Source organism: Strigops habroptila, chromosome 6, assembly GCF_004027225.2.
Source record: "Strigops habroptila isolate Jane chromosome 6, bStrHab1.2.pri, whole genome shotgun sequence".
NCBI classification, from domain to species: Eukaryota; Metazoa; Chordata; class Aves; order Psittaciformes; family Psittacidae; genus Strigops; species Strigops habroptila.
In genome coordinates this window covers 16,311,392-16,333,901 of record NC_044282.2, presented here as the reverse complement: position 1 = coordinate 16,333,901, position 22,510 = coordinate 16,311,392, and the positions used below count along the sequence as shown (strand labels likewise).

The 22,510-nt window shown below is 41.5% G+C and overlaps 1 protein-coding gene across 1 annotated transcript; it reads right to left on the bottom strand.

Moving 5' to 3' along the window:
• BEND3 (BEN domain containing 3) lies at positions 1 to 22,257 on the bottom strand. The gene is made up of 4 exons (XM_030490549.1): positions 21,845 to 22,257; positions 10,604 to 10,648; positions 9,926 to 10,143; positions 1 to 4,900 (listed from the first exon to the last, which is right to left on the bottom strand). The coding sequence occupies exons 2-4, from the start codon at positions 10,635 to 10,637 to the stop codon at positions 2,627 to 2,629; spliced, it is 2,526 nt and encodes an 841-aa protein (XP_030346409.1). The 5' UTR covers positions 10,638 to 10,648; positions 21,845 to 22,257; the 3' UTR covers positions 1 to 2,626.
• Positions 22,258 to 22,510: the final 253 nt, after the last annotated feature.

Below are 22,510 nucleotides of genomic sequence, written 5' to 3'. Positions count from 1 at the left end.
TCTTGTATGAAAATAATATACCTTTAATTTATTTACAAGACTGACCGACTGGATGAAGTGGCTGTACTTCAGATGCACCGAAATAGCTTTCATTAGTGAACTACGTCACTATTCATATGTCTGTATTTTCTTGATACCAGTTATAAAACATACAATCAAACAAATCATGAAAGGGTTGTGAAGAGTGAGAAAAAAGGAATGTACACAACAATTAGACAGAAGTTAAGAGGAAAAACACAATTAAAATCTTTCTATACCCACTTCCAAAAATGTAATTTTAAAAGGTGAAAATTGTTTTTTCACTACTTAGATAATATGAATGGACTGAATTTTTTACTTGATGTCAGCATCTACAGTAAAAGCCAGTATATCTCAAATTTGCATGCTAGCTAGGAACATCTGTCAATTGTAGAAAAGCTTAATGTAGATCAAATTCTTCTGGGAGCTTCAACATCACTAAGTGGTGAAACATGTATGACACTAAGATAAGAAAATGCATTTCTTACCTTCTGGCCAGCTCTTCACAACAACAGATTAAGCAGTTGTTAATATTTTCTGCAATTACTTTATCTCCCATAAAAGTGCATGTAAAAAAATTCACAGAGGTGCTAGGTAGCATACAATTACAAGAGAAAGTCTTGGTTTCTGATACATTCAATTTGCTAAATTTATGCACTAAAATGAAAGATGCAGACATTGTGGTATTGTTTCTTTATCTTTGGTAAAATGTTTTCATTATATTATAGCCATTTTTGCTTTGATATCCATCGTGTGCATGGTCTGCTATTATTTAAACCAACAGGAAACATTTATATGGATATAAACAGTATCAGTGTATTATTTAGTACATTCATGATTTTCTTCATACATTCTTTGAGAATGTTGCTAGCATATGGGGAAAACAAGCAAATGCTACTAACTATTATGATTTACTCCCGGTTTAACATAAGACTTTTACTAGTTCTTGCCATCAGGAAAAAACGTTTTGTTTTGCTTTTAAAAGAAAGGGATCCATACGACTCTAAGAGCAGGCAATTCTAAAAATCTGAAAGTAAAAACATCAAATATTTTGTACTTTCTTACAAATGCTAAAATAGAAAATTACACTGGAACTGGCTTAAAATTTGATACTATGACCCATCTAAGTAAACAACAAAAAAGGACCACAGACAACATCAACAATTGCTCCAAGGTGTTCCAGCGATGGTCAGTAAGCGATCACTGTCTTTACTGTCTTAAAAATTCACGTTTGACTCTCTCTCACCATTTCTATCAGTATTAAAAGAAGGAAAAAACGGAGAGGAAAAAAAAGAAGAGGAAAACTAGTTTTAAAGCAGCACTCTCCAGTGACAAGTCATACAGCAAATTCACATTGGGTACAGGGTGGTCTTTGTTACACTTTAATATATTAATAATGTAAACTTAACTGTATGAACCTAAGTTATACATACACAGTTATGCCTCCAAATAGCTACTAATTACACTAAATCAATTTGGCAAAGTGAGGGAATTCAATATTCCTACACCCGAAATATCCAGGTACTGCTGCGTTCACGCAAAGAATGAATTACATTACCACAGCTCACAAGAGGGGATCCTGAAACACTGAATTTCATCACAAAACCCATCTTTGCACATACTTTTTATATCTGCAATTCAATACGAACACTGGAAACCTTTGGAATCATGATTTTGATAGTGAGTAAGGTCTAAAGTTTTTCCAAATTCTTGTTTCAGGTCTTTTTGCTGTTGCCGCTGTCTTTGCTATTTCACAAACACAGTGGCAAGCAGGTGATGGCAAGACATTCCATGGGTACACGCTTGGGTCTGTTCTGACAAGCTTTATTCAGACAAGCCATCCTCAATCACACCAGCAGTGACACTGGACAAAACCAAAGAAGAACTCACGGGGGCAGGATCAAGCTTGTCATGTCAAGATTAAAAAAAAAGTCAACCAAAAATTCACATTGTGTCTGTGCTCACATCTCAGTTTTTCAACAATTAATTCTTGGGTTTAGAAACAAAACCTGGGTAATGGCCAAAAACACAAATGACACCATTCTGACCCACTCTTTGACATGGTTTTATTATTTTCAATATCTCAGTATCATCAAGAACAAAACAAATGTGAAGATGCAATTACTGCAGAAGGAAAGGCTAATATTCCAATGATTTCCAGTGAACATGGCACTTTCAAATTTAAATTAAGTTTAAATTTCATACTCTGAATAAAGTTACAAGACTTGTTTAGAAGGGTACAATGAAAAACTGCCCCTGAAGAGCACGACGATTTAAAAAAAATATTGTTTCTTATTACAAAGTGATAAAAAACAGAAGATGCAGAAATGGGGAGTGGAGTAATACAGTTTCAACACATGCACCAGTGAAAATCATGCTCTTAGCGAGTCATTGATAGCTCTATCGTCAATGACTTATGGTCTTTACCCATGTACAAATGTAGTAAGCCACTTCCCACTGCTGCAGTGCCCACATAGATGCAACACACACATTAAAAAGCAACAAACTTAGTGCCTGACTGTCCGAGATGCTGATCACCCTCAGCTCCTGACAGGCCCCTCAGTCTAAACCAAAGCATAATCCTGACAATAATTTAGTGGTCAAAGTCTTAGGAATTTAAAGAATCTGACACTTTTTTTGTTTTCTTTGCTTTTTTCAGTATATCACACTTTTTTCTGTTAGGACGCCGGCATCTTTCATCAATGCTCGGTATACATTCATAATGCCATACTTCTTCCATTTTCTCCACAGGGTAAACTGCCTCCACGTAATGACGGATCAGTCTCAGTCTGATAGGATCGAGCTGTTTTTTGTTACAAGCACCTGAATGGTTGTACTGCAGCCTGAGATTCTCTGGAGTAAAGAGTTCGGGAAAGAGTCTTACAAGAAGCCTGGCAGCAAAGTTGCCGACCGACAGGCTCTGCTGCACTATCTCTCTTACCTCCTTATCAGACAGCAAATACAGAGAAGGCACAGGGAAGTCTGGATTTGGAACAACGAGTTCATCAAGTGGTATCTTGCAAAAATCCTTGCTGCTTCTTTCTGGTGGCAGCGGCGGCCCTTCAAATTCTTCTCGAAACCTCTCGGGGTTTATTACATAGCTGAGAAATTCCCTCCTGTCAGGCCCTGGCACATGGATTCTCCGCTGCTGTTGGTATGAGCGCCTTTGCTCCGTGTCTCTTCGTCGACATCTCTCATCAAGCTTCCCAACAAACTCCAATGTCCACACTCTGTCATTCTTTGCTCTGGGGTACAGTATCTGCACATAATGTCGAATTAATTTAATTCTAGTGGGGTCGAGCTGTTTCTTGCCTAAAGATCCACTACAGTTGTATTGCTTCCGTAAGTTTTCATGGGTAAACAGTTCAGGAAATAAGAGAACAAGCAATCGAGAGGCAAAGTTGCCTATGGAAAGACTGCTTTCATATATGCTTTTAATCTGTTCTTTGTTCAACAGGTAATCCGGGACAGGGACATCAAAATCAGGAGGGGGAAAGTCAAGTTTGTCAAAGTCTATGGGTACAAGCCAAATTTTTTTTGAGCGTCTGCCTGGTTTTTCATATTCAAAACTGTCTTCCACTTTTATGATTGATACATCATCTGGTAAACTAGAAGAATCATAATAGTCGTCCCTCATCTGATCACATTCACTTCCATCCATATATGTGTTTTCAAGCTCATCATTTATTCGCTGAACACATTGCTGCAACCAGGCTTCTTCTTCTTGTACATCTGGAAAGTAAATTTCAGTGTACCTACGGATTATTTGAAGCCGATGAGGATCCAGCAGTTGTCTTCCAGAGTCTCCAAAGCAGCTGTACCTTTCAGCTAATTTTCTGTGGTCAAAGAGTTCTGGAAACAATCGATGTAACAAGAAAACAGAAAATTCCCCTGGAGAAGAAGCTTCATCTAAAAATTCATTGAGATCCTGAGCATCCAGCATGTAATCTGAGGCAATGGCACTACTCCTGTCCAAGGACAAAGCTTCATCCTGCTCTTTATCATCAATAAAATGAGAGGATTCGACTTGCTCAGTCTCATAAAAACTGGACGATTGCACATTCTGCTGACTGTTTTCCATTTCCCTTTGAGCCCAAAATCTATTGAAAAAATCATTGACTTGAGGCAAACATTCCACCTGCCACACAGCTGTATTCTTCACAGAAGGATAACAAACTTCCACATAGTTTCGGATCAGCTGCAGATGAAGAGATTCAAGTTTCCTTTTGTTGAGAAAGCCACATGCACTGCAGCTTCTGCTGAACTCATCGTCACTGAAAAGCTCTGGGAAGAGCTGCACTAGCAGCCGGCAAGCGAGGTCTCCACCTGATGTGCTCTGATCCATGATTTGTTTGAGCTCCGCAGAAGTCAGCTGGTACTCGGGGGGGGGCTTGAAGTCTGCAACAGACTCTGCTGGGCTGACTTGCTTTTTAATTCTGCTAACCTCCAGAGACAACAGGTCAACTTTACTGTGAAGCTGAGTCATATTGGTATTGAGGGTGTTAAGCGTGTAGAACATCTTCTGTATCAAAGAATATATATTTGGGTCAGAATCTGTGGTGGCTGCTGTTACAGCAACGGCTGCAGCCGAGTCCCTTTTGCGTTGGTCATTCAAAGTCCGAAGAGGCAAGGGACTGCTGGGGTTGATTTTCTCAAACAGCTCATAAGAAGCAAACTGCTCTGCTCCTGCTGGGTTCTTCTTCTCCGTGATTTTGTGTGAGATGCCATAGAGAGGTTTTTTGTAAGATGGAGTGGTTATGTCACTGAAAGATTCTTCTTCACAGAGCCACGTTACATTAGAATTCTTATTCTTGTTCGGCTGCTCTGCATTTACCTGAGTGGGTGAGCCAGTATCTCTGTTTTTCAAGTTTGAAAGGGGACCCTTTAAATGAATAAATATTGTATTAGTAAGACCGCCTTAAAAATATTAGCTATAAATATGTTACATACATATGCAAAGTCAAATTTTCTCCAGAGGACTTAGCTGTGTTAAATACATCAGAATTAATAAATTCATTATATAAAAAAAATTAAGAAGACAGTAAAGTATTATTTCGGCGGTTCTGTTTGTTTGGTTTAGCTCATGGTTTTCTCCATGGAATAGAAACGCAGTAATAACCCTTAGTACTCTTAACCTCCAGAGCTCTAACTGCTCTCACAAATCAAGTATCATTATGCTTCACCTTGTATATGAGGATCTTGGGCTGTAAAGAATTAGGGTGGCAACAAGTCAGCAACAGAGCCAAGAATAGAATCTAGATTTTCTGACTCCTGGTCTTGTGACCTTGCCACTGCCTCCAACAACTGCATTTAACGTTCCAGCACTCTCTTTAGGTTAGCTTTTGAAAATACCGCAAAGGCTGTAAGATACCAAAATTATGCTTCTTTTCTTTCTAAAGTGAACTGTAATTTAAAAACAAAAATAAAAATTATTCAATTTAAATAATAAACACTTAAAAACAAAGTGAAAAGTACCTTGGTATTGCCTTTTTAAAAAGGGAAGCCCAAGATTTATTTATTTCTGAAAGGCAGGAAGTTTAGACTCATGGGTTTCTAATTTTCTAAATTATTTCTATAAAAACCCAGTAATGATCTTTAAAGGAATTACTGTTTTCAATAATTTTTAACTCTTCCACATTGCTTGAAATTGGAAGCAAGCATTTTCACCAACCCACAGCAAATATGCAGGGCTTGGGTGGGTTGGTTTTTTTTGCAAACACATGGATATTGCAAATAGAAGCTAAGTAGATACAACAGAATCAAAATCCAACATACAGAATTCAAACATGAGAAAACACTCACAGATTTTAGAGAAGACTGTTCCGAAACATTTTGCTTGGCTTGTTCCACAGAACATTAATTAGATAAAAACCCACAGAATTTGCATTTAAGTATTGAAAGAAACGAAACACAGACTTGAGGTCTGACCTGAGAGCCACAGGCAATTTGTAATTCTAATGAAGACCCTGCTACATCCTACAGTGGGGAACTTGAATTAAAGTTCCCTCTGAAAAAACAGAACTGTAACGCTCATGAAATTGATGGGATCCCTACGTGCACTCACAGTTGGCATCTGCTTACTGCAGTGACAAACTGCATCTAATTACTTTTTAATTTCTAATGCAATGTATATTCAAAAAAGGCTCAGAAAGAACAAGCTGGTTTCCACTCCAAATTTAGAAACTAGCAGATTTAATTAAATTGAAGTTGTGTTTCCAAGTTCTGCTCTCATTCACATCATACAACCCTATATGTGAAACCTCACGTTTTTCACATCCAAAGCTGTGTGGATAGACAGATGACAAAATTAAAGCATTAATGCAAAGGCAATATATTTCACAGATATTTGCAGAATCCCTAGCCATGGTGGGCTTACACCTGACATACAGATCCCATTCAGAAGACTGTTCTTCCAGCCCCACTCATATAGCACACCTGCTAGGAGGACAGCAAGGAACCAGAGTCCTGTAACACCACCAGCTATTAAAGGGTGACTTTTACCCCAGCAAGTGGTATGATATGTCCTAACTAAATCAGCTCTTTGTGACTTGTAAAATACCAGAACACAAGAGAATGAATTGTGAGCAAACTGAGATCCACATTGCTCCCACCTAACTATAGGGTCCTATGTTGGGTCTGAAGTCATACACCATCTATACTTGTCAGTGGAGAAACAGAGATATTTCCAGATGGCAACAGAGCTCTCCCAAACAGACATCACCTGAAAGCTGGTCATTAAAATCTCCACTGACAATAAACATACTTCTGCTGCCCAGTCAGACACCTACGCTGAATTACAAATTTCTTTTACCATTTTAGATCAAAAGAACAAAACAAAACTGCAATTCCGGAGAATACATTTCTTATGCATACAGTGCGATCTGCTACCTAAATAGCTAGCTCTACCATTAACATTCCTGTTTATAGAGAATATTACAAATATTCCTTTACATATGGAGTACGATTCATTCAATTCCCTCTCTACTAAATAGCTTGCCACAGGCCACCAGTTGCCTGTCAGTTTTCACCAGAACTCCTGCTGTACCTTTTCCCTAACTATTTATGTAATAAAACTTGGCAATGTGGGAGTAACTTCTATTAATGCACACCTCACACAGAGCCAGGTCAGGCAATATTAGAATGTGTATTAAACAGCACAAATTCATTGTCTTCATTTATCTTATTGCACTTTGAAGTGACTACTGTGGAAGCTTGCGTTATCAATTTTGGATGCATTGCTCTGGAGGAGGAGACGTGTTCATGCTAAGAACTACAGCAGATCTCTGCTGTGATGGCAGCTGAACTTCTGTGCTTTCACTAATGCAGCTCAGAGTGTATGGATCTTCTTGCAGGACAGATTTGGTTATCTGCATTTCAGAAACACATAGTCACTGTTTGACTAATGGTTGACAACACATTTGGGCCTATATTTAAGGATTTTTTGTTTCAGATACATTCTTGATTTCTTTCCTTTTGCTTTTAAGTATCTCGTCTTTATACAGTTTCCATCTGGGAACAGCACTATCCACAGCATAAATACATGGCTTTTCATAAATTCTCCAATTAAAGTAGTATGTAATAATTAAAACCCATTTTAAAATCCATTACACTGATCTTTAAACATCAATGCATTTCACATAATACTACACCCATTTAAGATGATCAGTTTTAAAGTACCATCAAAAAAATAAGCAAGATATTGCCTATGAGATTCAATCTACAAAAGATAGTGCTGCTTTTTATACCACATTTGCATAGCACGTTTTTATATTATATGCATTCTTTGAGCATTTGCAAAATGCAGTATTTTGGTAAACATGGACCAATACAAGTAATTGCGAAATAGTCTCCCACATTATCTCTTGGACTCCTAAAGCCAAGTTTTAAAAGTTGTTTAGTTATTGCTCTGTTCAGTGCTAAAGTCCAGCAGTTTGTTTATTATGCTTAATAAACAAAGTCTAAACACCTGCAAGAATACAGAGCATAATATTCTAGCATGTGAGTAACGAATAATAAACACATGAGCAAGAAACATTTAAAAAGGTTCTATCAAACACACAAGAACTTGAAAATGTCCTGTAAATAAACTTATGTAACTTCTTTAAATCTCTGACACTTAAAAAAAAAAGAACTAGAGAAAATGAATTTCTGGTTATGCAATGACAATCAGAATTAAAAAATAAAAGGGAAATGTCTTCTGAAAGTAAGTAATTTAGTAACACAATCAGCAGCCCAACAGTACAGTTATATAACATAAGTAGTGTGGCTCTGTTTATACTACACATAGATGCCTATGTGATTTGTAGTAAAAATATACTACAAAGCACAATATTCTCAAAAATAATTAACATTTCGTCCTCTGTTTAATCAGAAATAGTTAAAGAAATCATCAACTAAACCAACATATTGGTACCAGAAAAGTAATTAACTTTAAAAATGTAGTTAGGATTGAGGACTATTTCTGGTTGGTTATTTAACTAAACATGCTGGTTCTTTGAGGTCACTCAAGTTTTCCTCGTTACTGGGTGGCTTTCTGATATTATCAAGTCCAAAGTTCTAATTAATTTCAAATTAAATTTAAAAATTTATTAAAGGCAAATAGTAAAATGCAACCCAAGCACAGTTCAGAGACCATTCTGAAGCTTTTTTTTAAGAATTTGAATGCATGTAAAACATTTATAAAAAGAAAAAGAGAAAGGAAAAGAAAGAAACTGTGCAATATGATTAAAACCTACCTACCACAGGCATTCAGGGAAAAAAGCAGGCCCCAGAAGTCAGAGAGATGACAGTCAAGAAAAAGAAATACGAAGAGCTATGGCTAGAAAGGAGAAATGAAACGCGCAAATACAACACGCAACAACTGCCTAGGTAGCAGAACAGCAGAAAAGGGTACATGAATTAGAGTAGGTCACAAACTAAATATAACCCAGGGCCTGTCTGAAGTTATTCAAAAGAGGATGAATTTGAATCTAGGTTATTTTAATAAAGTGCTGAGTGTGAGAAACAGGAGGTCATTACACTGCTCTAGAGGGTGTTAGAAGAGATGTGACTACCCAGCACTGGACATTACCCTTTCAGGAATCTCAAAGAGAACAACAAAAATGTAAGGTGAGTCCTGAAGAAGAGCTGAAACCCCAGAATTTTAGTCTTGGAATGGAAGGGCTGAGGGAGGACAACACCTCATCAATTTCCCCATGTGCAGAAGACTTTTCTAGGAAGAGATGATCACTGCTCTCCCTACTGAAAAGAACAAGGACAAAAAGAAACTTGCTCAGGTTCAGTAAAGATTTATGAAAATCTCCAATTGCTAGAGAGGTGAAACACTAGAACAGGATAATGGAAGAGACTGAGCTTCTCCTTCACTGCCTAGACAAACACCTGGAGTGTCCTAAGTCGGATGCTGTACTCGAAGTTGTAATACATTCTGTTCTTGATATGCTGAAGTCTTCTGCATCCCTGCATGTTTATCTTTCAAATAATACACAAATTTATACTTGTCTCACTGACATTGAAATCTGTGTCACAGAAGGAAGAATTACAGCCCTGATTCCATCACTGAGGATCCAGCTGAAGGGCTGTGTGACATGAGAGGGACTATAATCAGAGTCACAGTCAATTAATCCAAACCACTACCTGCTCCTACATTCTCTGACAAACAAAAAATATATACTTCATATGAATGAATTAACCTGTAACTGTATTTCATATATATAATTGCTCCCACATTATTTAAAGAAATACCTAGACAAGTAATATGTGCAAACTGGGTTAAGATTAGCCATATTTGCCTCAAACTCATTACTAATGCAAGCCTTGTTAAATGACTGGCATTTTGCTTATAGCAGCAACAAATTTAGCCTATAAAATATGAGCAGAAAAATCACAGAATCACGTATAGAGAAGTCACCTCTTGTGTAAAGCGTCTTTTCTTCACGCTGGGTAAGACATCTTGCTGGCTTCCATCACAACCAAGTGAGGTCTGCTTCCGTTTGTTGGAATCCTGCAGGAAAGTAACCGTGCCATCCAACGAGTGCTTCTCAGCAGATCTGGATGATACTGAGCAGTCTAGAGCTTCATCTTCATTTTCTGTTTCTACTTTCACAACATTATTTTTAGGAATTTTTACTGGATAAAAAAGAAGGTTTAGAAAGATAAAGCACTCTCTCCAGAAAACCACGACACCCATAATACAATCTTTCAGGTTTTGTTTCTTTTTATGAAAATGTGTTTTGAAGGACATCATTACTTTTTATGACTTGTATGACAAGTGTATGCTGAGGCCACTCAAAAGTCAAGTTTTTATTATGCTAGGAAGCATTCAGTTGTCCAGTAAATAATAGTTTCTTCCCCAAAGAGTCTAAAGTATGAACAATGTTACAGTAGGAAGATTTATTTGGAAGAGGGTGAAGGATGTAGAGCAGAAAATACAATGAGTAATAAAGATAATGGTGTATTTTAGATAGCTTTTTAAAAACCATTAACATAATTTGTCTTGATCCAAGCACATTTTTTATCAGGTTACAAAGGGTTTAATTCAACAAGTATTTTTGCCTGATTATACGTTACACAAAATGTAGTATTTTACCTTCATCATCATCAGTAATGTCAGCTGAATTCATCTTCTATCTCACTAAAGAGCAAAACAAAAAGAAGTATCAGCATCTTTTGTCATCTGGAAATATCTACATCTGCTTTTATAATTATTCCTAATCTAGAGCCATTGGGCATTAACAGCCCACAGATAATTTCCACGTTTGTAATAATTTTCAGTAAATTTCATGGCCATCTATAGACCTGCCTACACGCAAACAATACTGCAGACAGCATATGACAGCTAGGAAAGTATTTAAAACTATGTGTCTTTTTCTGCTATGTAGAAAAACAAAAGCCATGTTCTGTATAAAGTATCTTGGCAGTATATAAATGGAAGTTAACTGCATTAAACTCTCCATCCTGTACCAAGTCACTACTTCTTATTACAGTCAAATGTTTTTATATTGTCACTGTAGGTGACCCAAAGTCATCACAGAAGGAAAACTCATCATAAACTGTAATACACATGCTGCAGTTTTCTTTTAAAAATCTTTGATCTTTTGGTATGGATTGCATCAATTCAAGCAGAGCCATCTGCAGATGTACAGTAACTCCTTTTTTTATGTTAGTCTCTAAATAACGTAGGAATGTTTTTTGTAAGGAAAAACAAATATATGTATTATTCTAGCATGATTTTAGCATTACTTTTCACACGAAGAACTCAGCTGTACTTCTGTTTCACGGAAAACTAATCTTGCAAGTTACCTGGGGGCAAACCTCAATCTGTGAACATGTTCCTAAAAGATATCCCAAATCTTTTGGAGATCCACAAAGCAAACAACTCAATCAGATCCCACTGACCGTTACAGATGCAAACTGACACTCAGTTGGCAAGCTGGTGACTGGTAAACTGTCACCCACTGCTCATGTTCATCTACACACAGCATTAGGTTTACTTGGCCCCAGAATATTATTACTTTACATTTTCCACAGTTGCGTTCCTCTTCCTGCCTATCTTTTAGCCAAGGTCTAAAATTAAGACAGGCTTCTCTCTGACTGAAGTGAATAAAACCAATCAATCAAAAGTATACGTACAGCCCAGGGGTGAGAATTACAATGAAATTTAGAAGAAAGATGAGGGAAGAAAGACACAGACTCTGGTCTGGAGCTTTTAAAAGTCTCTACCTCTCTTTTGAACAGAAATTTTTATTATTTTTTTTTTTTCCAAAATACTGTTAAAAGCTCTGTAAACACTTTAATACTGTGCAGCTACGAATTTTTCTTCTTCAGCAACTGATGGCTGTTAATGGTAAGTATGAGGTCACATTCTGGATAAGATTTTGTACAACTGCACTACAATGCATACTGCACACAGACTGAAATAAAAGATGCATGGAGTTATAATACCAGCTCATATCAGGCCACTGTAGAAGCCAAAATACCCTTCGATGTCCTGGTCTTCAACATGGCCCCTAAATACAGCCTTGTAAAGGGCATCCTCAAGAGGATAACAAGAGATTGACTTCATCATCACGTCACCAGAAAGTCTCTCTCAGTTGGAAGTACAGCTGCTACAAATCCCTTAGATAGCTACTTCTTTTAATGACCATAATTCCCTCTTTCACGACTTGCATTTATTAATTGATCCACATATAAATTATGCCAAATTGACAGTACTATAATCACATCACTTAAAGTTCCGCAAACTCCTGTAGAGACATAACAATATGAACCTAAGTCACCCACACCAACTTCTAAACCACCTGATACACACTAGTGAGGGTTAATATCAAGTCTTACTAACTCAACAGGACTTAGGAATTTAGACACAGCCACTACAGCTCTTTAAGAAAAACCCTAAAACAGTGTACTTCATACAGCACCATCAAAAAGCTACAGTGGACCTTAAGAAAAGCACATAGTACTAATTGCTCATATAGTCATAAATTGATTTTCAGTGCCTAGATCTTACAGTTTTCCAGGCTGCACTCGGCTTAGCTCTGAGCGATGTGGTACAAGACCAACATGTGCCAGTGCTCAAGAAGCGTGACAAGAGTCGTTTTGAGGGCCAGAGGTGACAGTACATCAATCTGTTCCACTACAGAACATTCTGTAATGGAAATCAAAACGGTTTTCCAGATAATCCTAGACTGCTCTACCAGAGCAAAACACTAGAAGATGATAAACACAGAGCCAGAAGGGAAGACTATAAAGGTAGTGGCAGATGGAATGACACAAAATATTTAGGAGAGGCTATAGAGAATTATATTTTCTTTCTAACTCCAGCTATTACTGCTATTCAAATAAGAAAAATGCTTTAGAAGAAATCCTCTGGGAGAATACAAGCAAACTGGAATAGTCAAAACCAGCATCAGAATCAATGAAGCCTAGAAAGACTGTCTTCATAAGAGAAGGTGCTCCAGCCCTCTGATCATCTTGTGGCCCTCCTCTGGACTTGCTCCAGCAGGTCCACATCCTTCTTATGTTGGTGGCCCCAGAGCTGGACACAGTGCTCCAGGTGGGGTTTCACAAGAGCAGAGGGGGAGAATCACCTCCCTTGACCTGCTGGCAACACTTCCTCTGATGCAGCCCAGGACATGGTTGACTTTCTGGGCTGCAGACTCACATTGCTGGATCATGTTCAGTTTCTTGTTGACCAACACCCCCAAGTCCTTCTCCGCAGGGCTGCTCTCAATCCATCCTCTGTCCAGCCTGTCTTTGTGCTTGGGATTGCCCTGACCCAGCTGCAGGACCTTGCACTTGGCCTTGTTGAACTTCAGGAGGTTCACACTGGCCCACGTCTCAAGCGTGTCAAGGTCCCTCTGGATGGCATCCCTTCACTCCAGCGTTATCAACCAAACCACACAGCTTGGTGTCACTGGCAAACTTGCTGAAGGTGCACCAGTCCCACCATCCATGTCACTGACAAAGATGTTAAACAGCACTGGTCCCAATACCAACCCCTGAGGAACACCACTTGTCACTGGTCTCCACTTGGACATCGAGCCATTGACCGCAACTCTTTGAGTGTGATCATCCAACTCCTTATCCACCGCCTGGTCCATCCATCAAATCCATGTCTCTCCAGTTTAAAGACAATTTTTGAACTCTTTGGTGCCAAACAAAGCATGAGGTCCAACCTTTTCATTTTTGGGAGTCCTAGTAACATCTCTCTCCATCAGGTTTCCTGTCTTAGTCAGATTTTTAAGAACTTGAGTATTGTGAGAAAATGAAGCACATGTAGCAGCTTCTGACAAGAGACAGGATTCAACTACCCCTCTGATTTCCTGCCTCATAGTCCTATCTGCTCCCTCAGTCAAGCATGGGTGCCGACCTTAACCTTCAGTGAGCTCTTCCATCCTGATAAACTGACAGAAAAGAATTCACTTCTTTCTTTTCCAGGTTATTTTTCTGCTAATTCAGATAGGTAAAGGGTAAGGCAAGTAACTGGCCCCAGGTAAGGAATATGCATGAAGTTTGGGACAGAAAGGAGGAATTAAAACCAATCATCTCTCTCATACCAACAAGCTACTAGCTTGGTTCAACCATTTCATGAAACTTCACCTATCATCTATTTACACCACCATCTTGCTTCAAATTTGGGTAGCAACGGACTCACCTACGGGAAGGGGAAAAGCCCGTGTGCTTGTATGAGCATGTCCATGCATGTATGCCTATGTAAGGTCAACAATAATTCTGTTGATTGTTTAAAGTCCACTATAAATAAAACATTTCAGATTCTTTAAAATACTGATTGCAATGAAACAGTACTTATGAATAATAGTTATTGCCTCTGTAGAAGAGGCAGCAGTGTCAAAATCTGTTTTGAGGTAGCATTCTGGGCTGGATTGTGAGAATAAACAAAGCAAAAATGAGCTAAAAGAACTTGGGACAAAATAAGTGCAAATCAAGTAAGAAATAGGTCCGGTAAAGCAAATACCTGACAGCTGTTCCTTGTCATGTTGAGTACACAAACACATTACATTCTTCTCTTATATGTCTCTTTTCAAAACAGAAGATACATATATCTATCAGCCTAATACTGACCCAATGCTATCTACAGGACAGCAGTTAGCTAGTTCTGGGAAGGCATGAACACCCTGTGCTGAAGCTGGAAGCACAGGTCTGCAGCCACGACTGACAGAGCAACCAGCCTTGGCAGCTTTATCTTGCTGAGATACAGATGGATACTGCAGTACATCCTGGTTTTTGGTGAAAAAGAATCTGGAAGAAGTATTCCAAAACATACCAAACACCTACAACAGCAGCTAGGTCGATAGCCAGACCTTGATCCTAATGAAGTTGACTGGAGCTACAGCCTAAGCACCAGTATTTCCACCTGAACTGACCAAAAATATGGTGCTTCACAAAATATGAACATAAAACTTGAACCTCAAGTTTTAGGATTTTGCTTGTAAATATTTTAGCCTGTGAACCAAGTTATTTTATAGCGATTTTCTCTGGGTTCTTTGGTTTCTATCTTCTACGTAAAGTTAAATTCCAAAAAATGTGTGAACAGGTCAGAAACACCTAACAAAACAGACCTAAAGTCAGCAAATGAACACACTGTTTCTCTATGCTTGCACTAGAACATGGGTAAAACTCAGAAAGTATAACTCTTGTAACCCTTATTACGGATCCTACACCCCTGAAACAAATAGCTAGTACTCTGATTTTTATTTCAAGAGACTGAGCCTTTGATTAATGGCATTCTAGTACAATCATTACCTAAACCTACCTAATGTAGGATAAGCAGTAAGATGTCTAGCACTTGGACGAATTCACCAATCAAGGAAGAAGAGGTAAACAGACCCCATCCTCAGAACACAACAGTAACTCACTAGATTTTACTGCCTACATTTCATCTACTGAGAACAGTCGTCTTGAAAACAGTATGTAGTTTTTAACTTCTACATAATTCATGTCACAGAAATCAACACCATGCTTACGTATCAGCATGTACTCACCTTCCCATCTAAACTGCCTAGATAGCTACTAGTGCTGGTACGGTATGGATACCTGTGTGAGCCATTGCTAGGCGTCACGCAACACAGCCTGTGTGATGCCAGCGTTCACTTAGGAGAACAAACACTCCTTTGAGCTCAGCCCTTCAGACTCACCCAAACACCCTGACACTTCTGAAACAGTTAAGAAAGATGAACCAAAAAGGATGGTTTTCTTAAGGTGCTTAGAGCTTTGTTCTTCCAAGAGAAGTACATAAAAATACTTAGATTTCTAATTATGTAAACAAGGATACTATTCTTTTTAAACTAATGCACAATGACCTTATTTGCAGAGAACTGATGTCATATACGGTACTGTGTCCTCCTATTTCTAGTTAAGCTACTTCTAATAAGTTGAATCTCATTACAATGAAACTCTAGACACCAAGCTAAGTGTGTTTGATTTGTGATCTTGTGATTTGCAGCAAGACCCGGACATCCCACTCAGCTATCAGTTAAACTTATAAGTGGTTATAGATTGTAGATACCAAGTTTCTGATGGACTGCATGTGCAAAACCTTTTGAGCCCTGCTGGAACGGCTGCACTAGGAGAAGCTCCTCTGCATCTGGCCTGCTGGCTAAGATTCAACAGGCGTTTTCAGAACATGCTCAATACTTTGGCACTCTAATAGAGGACAGTCATAAATAAGTGTAGGGTATTTCACTTACCAATGGCACAGTGCTTAAAGGGGTATTTGGGAGCCAGAAAACCTGGTGTGTTTTTTTGGTGGTGGGTTTTTGTGTGTGTGTATTTGGGTTGGTTTGTTTGTTTGTTTTGTTTACTTTCTCCTTTTTTTTCCTTCCTTTCCTGCTCTCGATTTTACAGCAGAGGCAAGAATTCAGGGCCCCAAAACCTGGAAGAGCAATCTAACCATCTGGCTATGGCACACTGGAGGGCAAGTGGGAAGCAGAGCTGTGGGCCAGAGCACAAGGGGGCAGGGAAAGAAGAGGGGGTCCCAGCCCACCTTGGCTGTCACTATTGGCCGAATCCCCTTTCCCATAGATCCTGCTCTCCCTTCTTCTCATCTGATTAGATGATGAACGACACAACTCAATGAAAGGACTTAATGCTCCCTATTTCATTGGTATCATTAGACACGGACCTCTCTTCAAAGGACTTAGCAGGTTATGATGCTTAATTGTATCTCTGTACCATTTTGGTAACAACATTCAACACGGAAATGGCATAACCCATGGCTAGCAGGGAAAACCAGTGCACAGCACAATGCTGTGAGTTCCAAAGCATGGAAGAATACCTTAAAAATGAGGGCATTTAGTGCATCATGATGCTTTTGCAAATAGAGCAAAAAATGTGATCCGTTCATTGGAAACAAGCCTAACCAAAATATGCATTGAAGCTTTAAGGATTTAAAGCACTTAGGTACAAAAGATTTTATGAGTAAGGGAGCAAATTGCAAATCATACTCTAAATGCATTTCAGCCTCATATCATCTAGTATCATGCATAATGCTATTTAAAAGCACCTACTTATTGGTATATAAAACAGAATTGAATCATAAGCTTAAGTTAAATCATTCCATAATGTGCATTCTTCTCCTATTTACCACCTAACAGTTACTCATGTGTTGGCTCTGGAGGATACTTTCCCTACCCGTCTTATGATTGCGACCACTGTAAAAGCATAATGCAAAGAGAAAAGATCTTACTGACAATGTAATATCAAGGCAGTTTGCTGCAGCCATAATCATTCTGAAAGAAAGCCTGATGGATCAAATTCTGACTTAAAAAAAAAAAAACAAAAAAAACCCCCAAAACCAGAAAAGTCCACTAGAAAAAAATACTGTTGTTCTGCTATTCATAAGTAAAAAAAAAGTAACTCTTTACTCTTCAAACTCCCATATCTAATGTAACGAGTTCTGAAAACAAACAAAAAAAAAAGTAGCGCAAAAACTGTGTAGAAAAGTATAGAAGTGCACACATGCTGTATGTGGAAAGCAATTCTGACTTCGTAAAACTTGTTAATAACAAATGTAAGTGAATAATTGTCTTAACTAATATACTCTAATAAGAATGCCTGTTATCAGTTTTACACAAGTTTGCTATTCATAATTTAAATGCTTGCATAACATTGTACTGTTCAGCTCATCAACGCATAGTAAATGTGTAGATGCTCCTTCTTAAAGGCACACCATCCCACTAAATATTATAGCATCTTCATGTAGGTGGGAAGGAATGTCTCTAATTCTTCATTATTGACTATAAGAATGTTTTTAGAAATAGAGGAGTTTATATATTGTATACCATGAGATGTTTATTCCTTTTAAAGCCTCATGGTGGTGGTACGTTGCTTCATATATAAAACTCAGAGGCTTCAATGAGAAGTATTCTACTCCAGTGTCATTTGCTTAGGAAGAGAGGAAATGTTCCTTACATTTTGGTCAGAAGTTAAGATACCTGCGTTTGCTAGTAATGTTAAATACATGTTTAGTAGCCTAGGTGGATATAAGCTACTCAATTTCCTTTCTACTATCATGCAGTGAAAGATACAACCATGCAGTGAAAGATACAATCACGCAGTGAAAGATACAACACTCCTCTTAAAGCACAGGTAACCTAGTAAAGTTAAATGGTGGGAATACCAAAAAAGCTGATATTTGAAGGAGCTAACATTGGCTAAATTTTGCAAAGATCTGAACACTGAACCGCTGTTTCACAGCCAAAGTAGCACCTCCTCCTACACATACGTTCCTGTTACAGGACTTTACCACAACATTGCAATGGTATTATGCTATGTAGTTAAGAGTGCGGTTTACCCAGAGCCCACCAAAACTACTGTACGTGTATTCATCCTCAGTAAGGGACAATGATTAATCACTCTAGTAGCTAGATACTCACTGGACAGTCAAGTGTCTGTGGTCCTGCTCCCTCTCACCGAATCTGTCTGTATTTCATATGAAACATGCACTGGGTAAAACACAGAAAGTGACTGATGTGTCCCAAGGGAAGAACCCCACAGACTCAAAAGCTGGGGTAGGTAGCTGGAAACATAGGTGGAAGCAGCTCTGTCCCACACAGGTGAGCAGAGGGCTGCTCTCTAACCACCCAGCGACAGCGTGAAATACCATCCCTTATGATGTTTTAGAAGAACAATTCCTGTGTAATGCTGTGAAATATCAAGAGCACACACCCATTCCCAACACCCAGCCCTGCAGTCCCAGGAGGAGACAGGACGGAAGGCACGCGCCACTGCTCAAGCTGCCCAGGAGCTGCCTCCTGCTCAGCATGTGTGTTGCTTTCCAGGCTGTCTCTTGGAAAACTCTCCTGCTGGGCTGCAGAAGCAAACCTAGAGAACTGCGAGTTCTGGGTTCTGCTCTGAGAGCCAAGTAATCTGCCTCTTTTACTTCCTAGCTGTAGCACTGGCCTCAGTAATTTCAATATTGCAATTATCCTCGGGGTACATTTGATTCCTCTGACTTGTAAAAAACCAATGCAACTCACATTAAATTCAACTGAATTACACATAAGTACCATTCCAAAATCGTGCTGTAAATTTTATTTCGTGGAGGCAATGTTTGCCTTCTGTACAGTTCCACAGGCCAGTGATTTGACTTTAAATATTACAGAATTTTGAGAAGGCCTTCTCAAAAAAAAAAAAAAACCAACAACCCAAAACAAAGAACAAACCACAAAACAAAACCCAAAAGAATGTATTTCTTTTCCCCCCGGACTTCTCTGCATTCTCATTCTTATTTCCTATTTAAGTATCCTTCCATTGCTGAAAATCTCATCACCACACTCATCAGTATGATGTTCAGAATAAGCAAATAACTAGAAAGGGTCACCGCCAGTATGCTGCCTGAAACATTACCTGCTAATGTTACAAATTACACCTGAAACTACTGTAACAGACAGAAGTTGGGGAAAGAAGAGGAAATCTGTATTGTTTGATTTGTAGACCTGACTGCACTTTGTCTATCTTCAGTCAGGCTTCCTTACAACTTGTGACTTTTCAGAGCAAAAACTTTGAAAAGGCTGGAGAACTTCTGTGAAAAGGCAGCGGGATGAAGAAGTCTGATACCTGAAACCACCTTTATTAAGAAGAAAGATTTCTTTCAAATTGACTACTCATCTTAAAGAAACTGAAATGAGTGTTGCCTCAGGTGACTAAACAATGAGCAAAATGCAAGCAGACAATACGAAGAATACCAAAAGCAGAAGCTTTCTATTCTATCAGTTTTGAGATGGTATGGTGCTGCTGAAGGCAAAAGCGGAGGTTTTGAGTAAAATTTATTCTTGATACCCAGTACCGATGCTTGAAACATTAAATACCTTAGAAAAGAGTATTCCAACATTATAATCATGTTGGGACTATAAATACATGTAGAACAAGTTCTAAAACTATGAAAAAAGTATATTTTTAAAAGCACCAGCAGATGTTGTTGGAAGCAGATGTACTCTTATGGACAATAAAATCCCTATACTTAACATAGTTTGAAAACCTCCTTTGCTGCCCTGTGGAGGAGGACAGGAAGCCTCAAGCCTCCTCTGAAGCCAGCCTGCAAGGAGGGCTCTTTGCCAATAGGACTTACAGGGCATGTTCTCAATTTGGGTCTTTTTTTATTTAATTTTAGTTACATCTGCAGATGCAGTTTAAATAAAGAAAAAAATCACTCCTCTCAGTTTTCCCACAAGTTGCCCAACACAGAAGTTTTCTCAACCTGTCCCCTGTACTTTATCAAACACCAATTTAATCTTGCAGTGATCAGCAAAACACTAACCTAGTTTATTTCCAGCATTAATGCACCAATTTGGCTTCTCTTCAATCAGGTGCTTCCCCATGTCTATTAGAACCATTGTGTTTCCCTCAATGCTTCATTCTCTCTCCTCTCATTCTTTGCTTTTATTTTAAAATACTGTTCCATGTGAACTTCATGCAGACAACTTAAAACCTCTTCCAAAATGCATTCAACTTTGCTTTATTTTTATCTACCAGACTTATCTAAGCTATGAAAATACTTAGCAAAGATAAAAAGTGTAGTTGGCCCACTGCTGAGTCTGATTTAGCAGGAGAGAAATGTATCAACATATAACGGCAACTTTTTGTTTTATTAAACGTAATCATTCAAGTAGGTTAATAATCTGAATAGCAGGTATCAGCCAGAAGCAGGGAAAAGGTTTTTCTTCCCCTGTTTAAACGTTTCTGCCCCAAGGGTCGGGCATACACTGTTTTTATAGGTGGCAGCGACAAACTCTCCCGGCACTTCAATCCAAAAAGCTCTGGGACTGCGTCAACGCTATGTGGAAGCTGTCACATGGCTGCTGGCCTGCCGCCGGCTCACATTCTGCTGCTTCAGAGTTTGTTCCCTTCTATTTACAAAAGGCTGTGTGGACATACCGCAGGGCAAAGTAGGGTAGAGGCAGCGGGCAATCCGGGCAAAGGCATCGGGCAATTCCCCCGCGGTGGCCTTCTCCGGTCCCCTCAGCGCACCACCCACCCAGAGCCGGCGTGCATTACCCCGGGATCATCCATCCACCCGCTTGACGCTTCTGCCACCATTTTTCCCAAGCCAGACCCCAAACCCCGGCCCCATCTTTGCTTCACGGGCTCCCGCGCGGCGCCCCGGCGGGACGCGGCACCGGGAGGGCGGGGGGAACCCCGCGCGGCCGCGGCTCCCCCCGCGCGGCCGGGACTCCCCGCGGAGGGGCGGTGGCGGCGGCGGGCGCCACGTGGGAGCAGCGCGGCGGCGTGGCCCCGCCCGGAGGCGGGGGCTGCGGTGAGGACGCCCCGCGCGCCCCGCACGCGGCGGCCGGGGCCGCTTCCGCGGTCAGACCCACGAGCCCGAGGCGGCGGCGGCGGCGGCAGCGGTTGGTGCTTCCGGTCCGAACCCTGCCCGGGCGGATCTATGTGGCCGGCGTGCGGGGGGAGCGGGGGGGAGGAGGGGATAAGGTGAGGCTGGAGGTGACGGCGGCGTGACCGTTCCACTCTCCCCGCTCCTTCTCCTTCCCTCCCCCCCCTCCGCACTCCGCAGACGGAGGCACCGGGCCGGGCGCGCGTGCCCCGCGCCGCAGCGCTTTAGCACCGTTCCAAGCCACGAACAAAGAGCCCCCCGTGCCCCGCGGCGGGGGGGGGAGAGCGGCGGCGGGGCCCCGAGCCCTGGCCGCGGGGGGGAGGGGCCGGCCCCGCGCGCACTCCCGCTCCCCCGCTCGCCGGCGCGGCCCCTCTCCCCGTTCCTGCCCTACCCGCCGGGGCGGCGCTCCCCGCCGGGGGCTGCGCGGAGCGGCGTCCCTCCCGCGCGGCACGGGCGGCGAGCGGCGGCAGCGGGACTTACCTCAGCTCCGCGCGTGGGCACGGGAGCCCCGGGACGGCGGGGGCGGCTGGAGCGGCCGCCGCTGGTGCCCGCGTCTCCCCCCCCGCTCTTTGTGTGCGAGGGTCCGCGCGCTGCGCTCTCGCGTGACGTGACGGGACCGTGTGTCATTTCCGCACAAGGACACTGAGCCCCGACCCGCCGCGGCCAGCGCCACCCGCCGCCCCGGGGCAGGGGCAGAGGCGGGAGGGGAGGGGGGAGGAGCAGGCCGCTCTTCCCCCCCCCCCCCCATCCCCACCCCTTCGCCGTCTCCGCCGCCGCCTCAGGGAACGCGCGGTTCCCACTGGAGACCCCGCGCGCCCCCGCCCACTCGGCGCCAAGCGGGCAGCCCCGCCGCCGGGCGCCGCTTCCCCCGCTCCACGCCTCCCCGCAAGAAGGCGCGCTCCCGACCCGCAACGCCCGCGGGGCCACGGCTCGGGGGCGCGACCGCGCGTGACGGGGACCGGGACGGGGCCGGGGCGTGCCCGACGCAAGGCAGCCGCTGCGTGGAAGCGCGGCCCCGGCCTCGCGGGGCCGGTGGGCTCTCAGCCGGCTGCGGTCTACGCGTGGCCGCGGCGCGGGCACCCGTACACGGGCGCCGCGGGCGGGCCGCGCACGTGCGCGCGGGGGGTGGGGGGGCGTGGGAGCGGG

Bases quoted from the DNA above. Each gene is read 5' to 3' on its own strand.
- BEND3 (XM_030490549.1), bottom strand. From the start codon at position 10,637: ATGAATTCAGCTGACATTACTGATGATGATGAAG. The intron at 10,144-10,603 runs GTAAAATACTAC...TTTTTTATCCAG, and splicing joins CATTACTGATGATGATGAAG to TAAAAATTCCTAAAAATAAT. The intron at 4,901-9,925 runs GTGACTTCTCTA...ATTCATTTAAAG, and splicing joins AAAGACGCTTTACACAAGAG to GGTCCCCTTTCAAACTTGAA.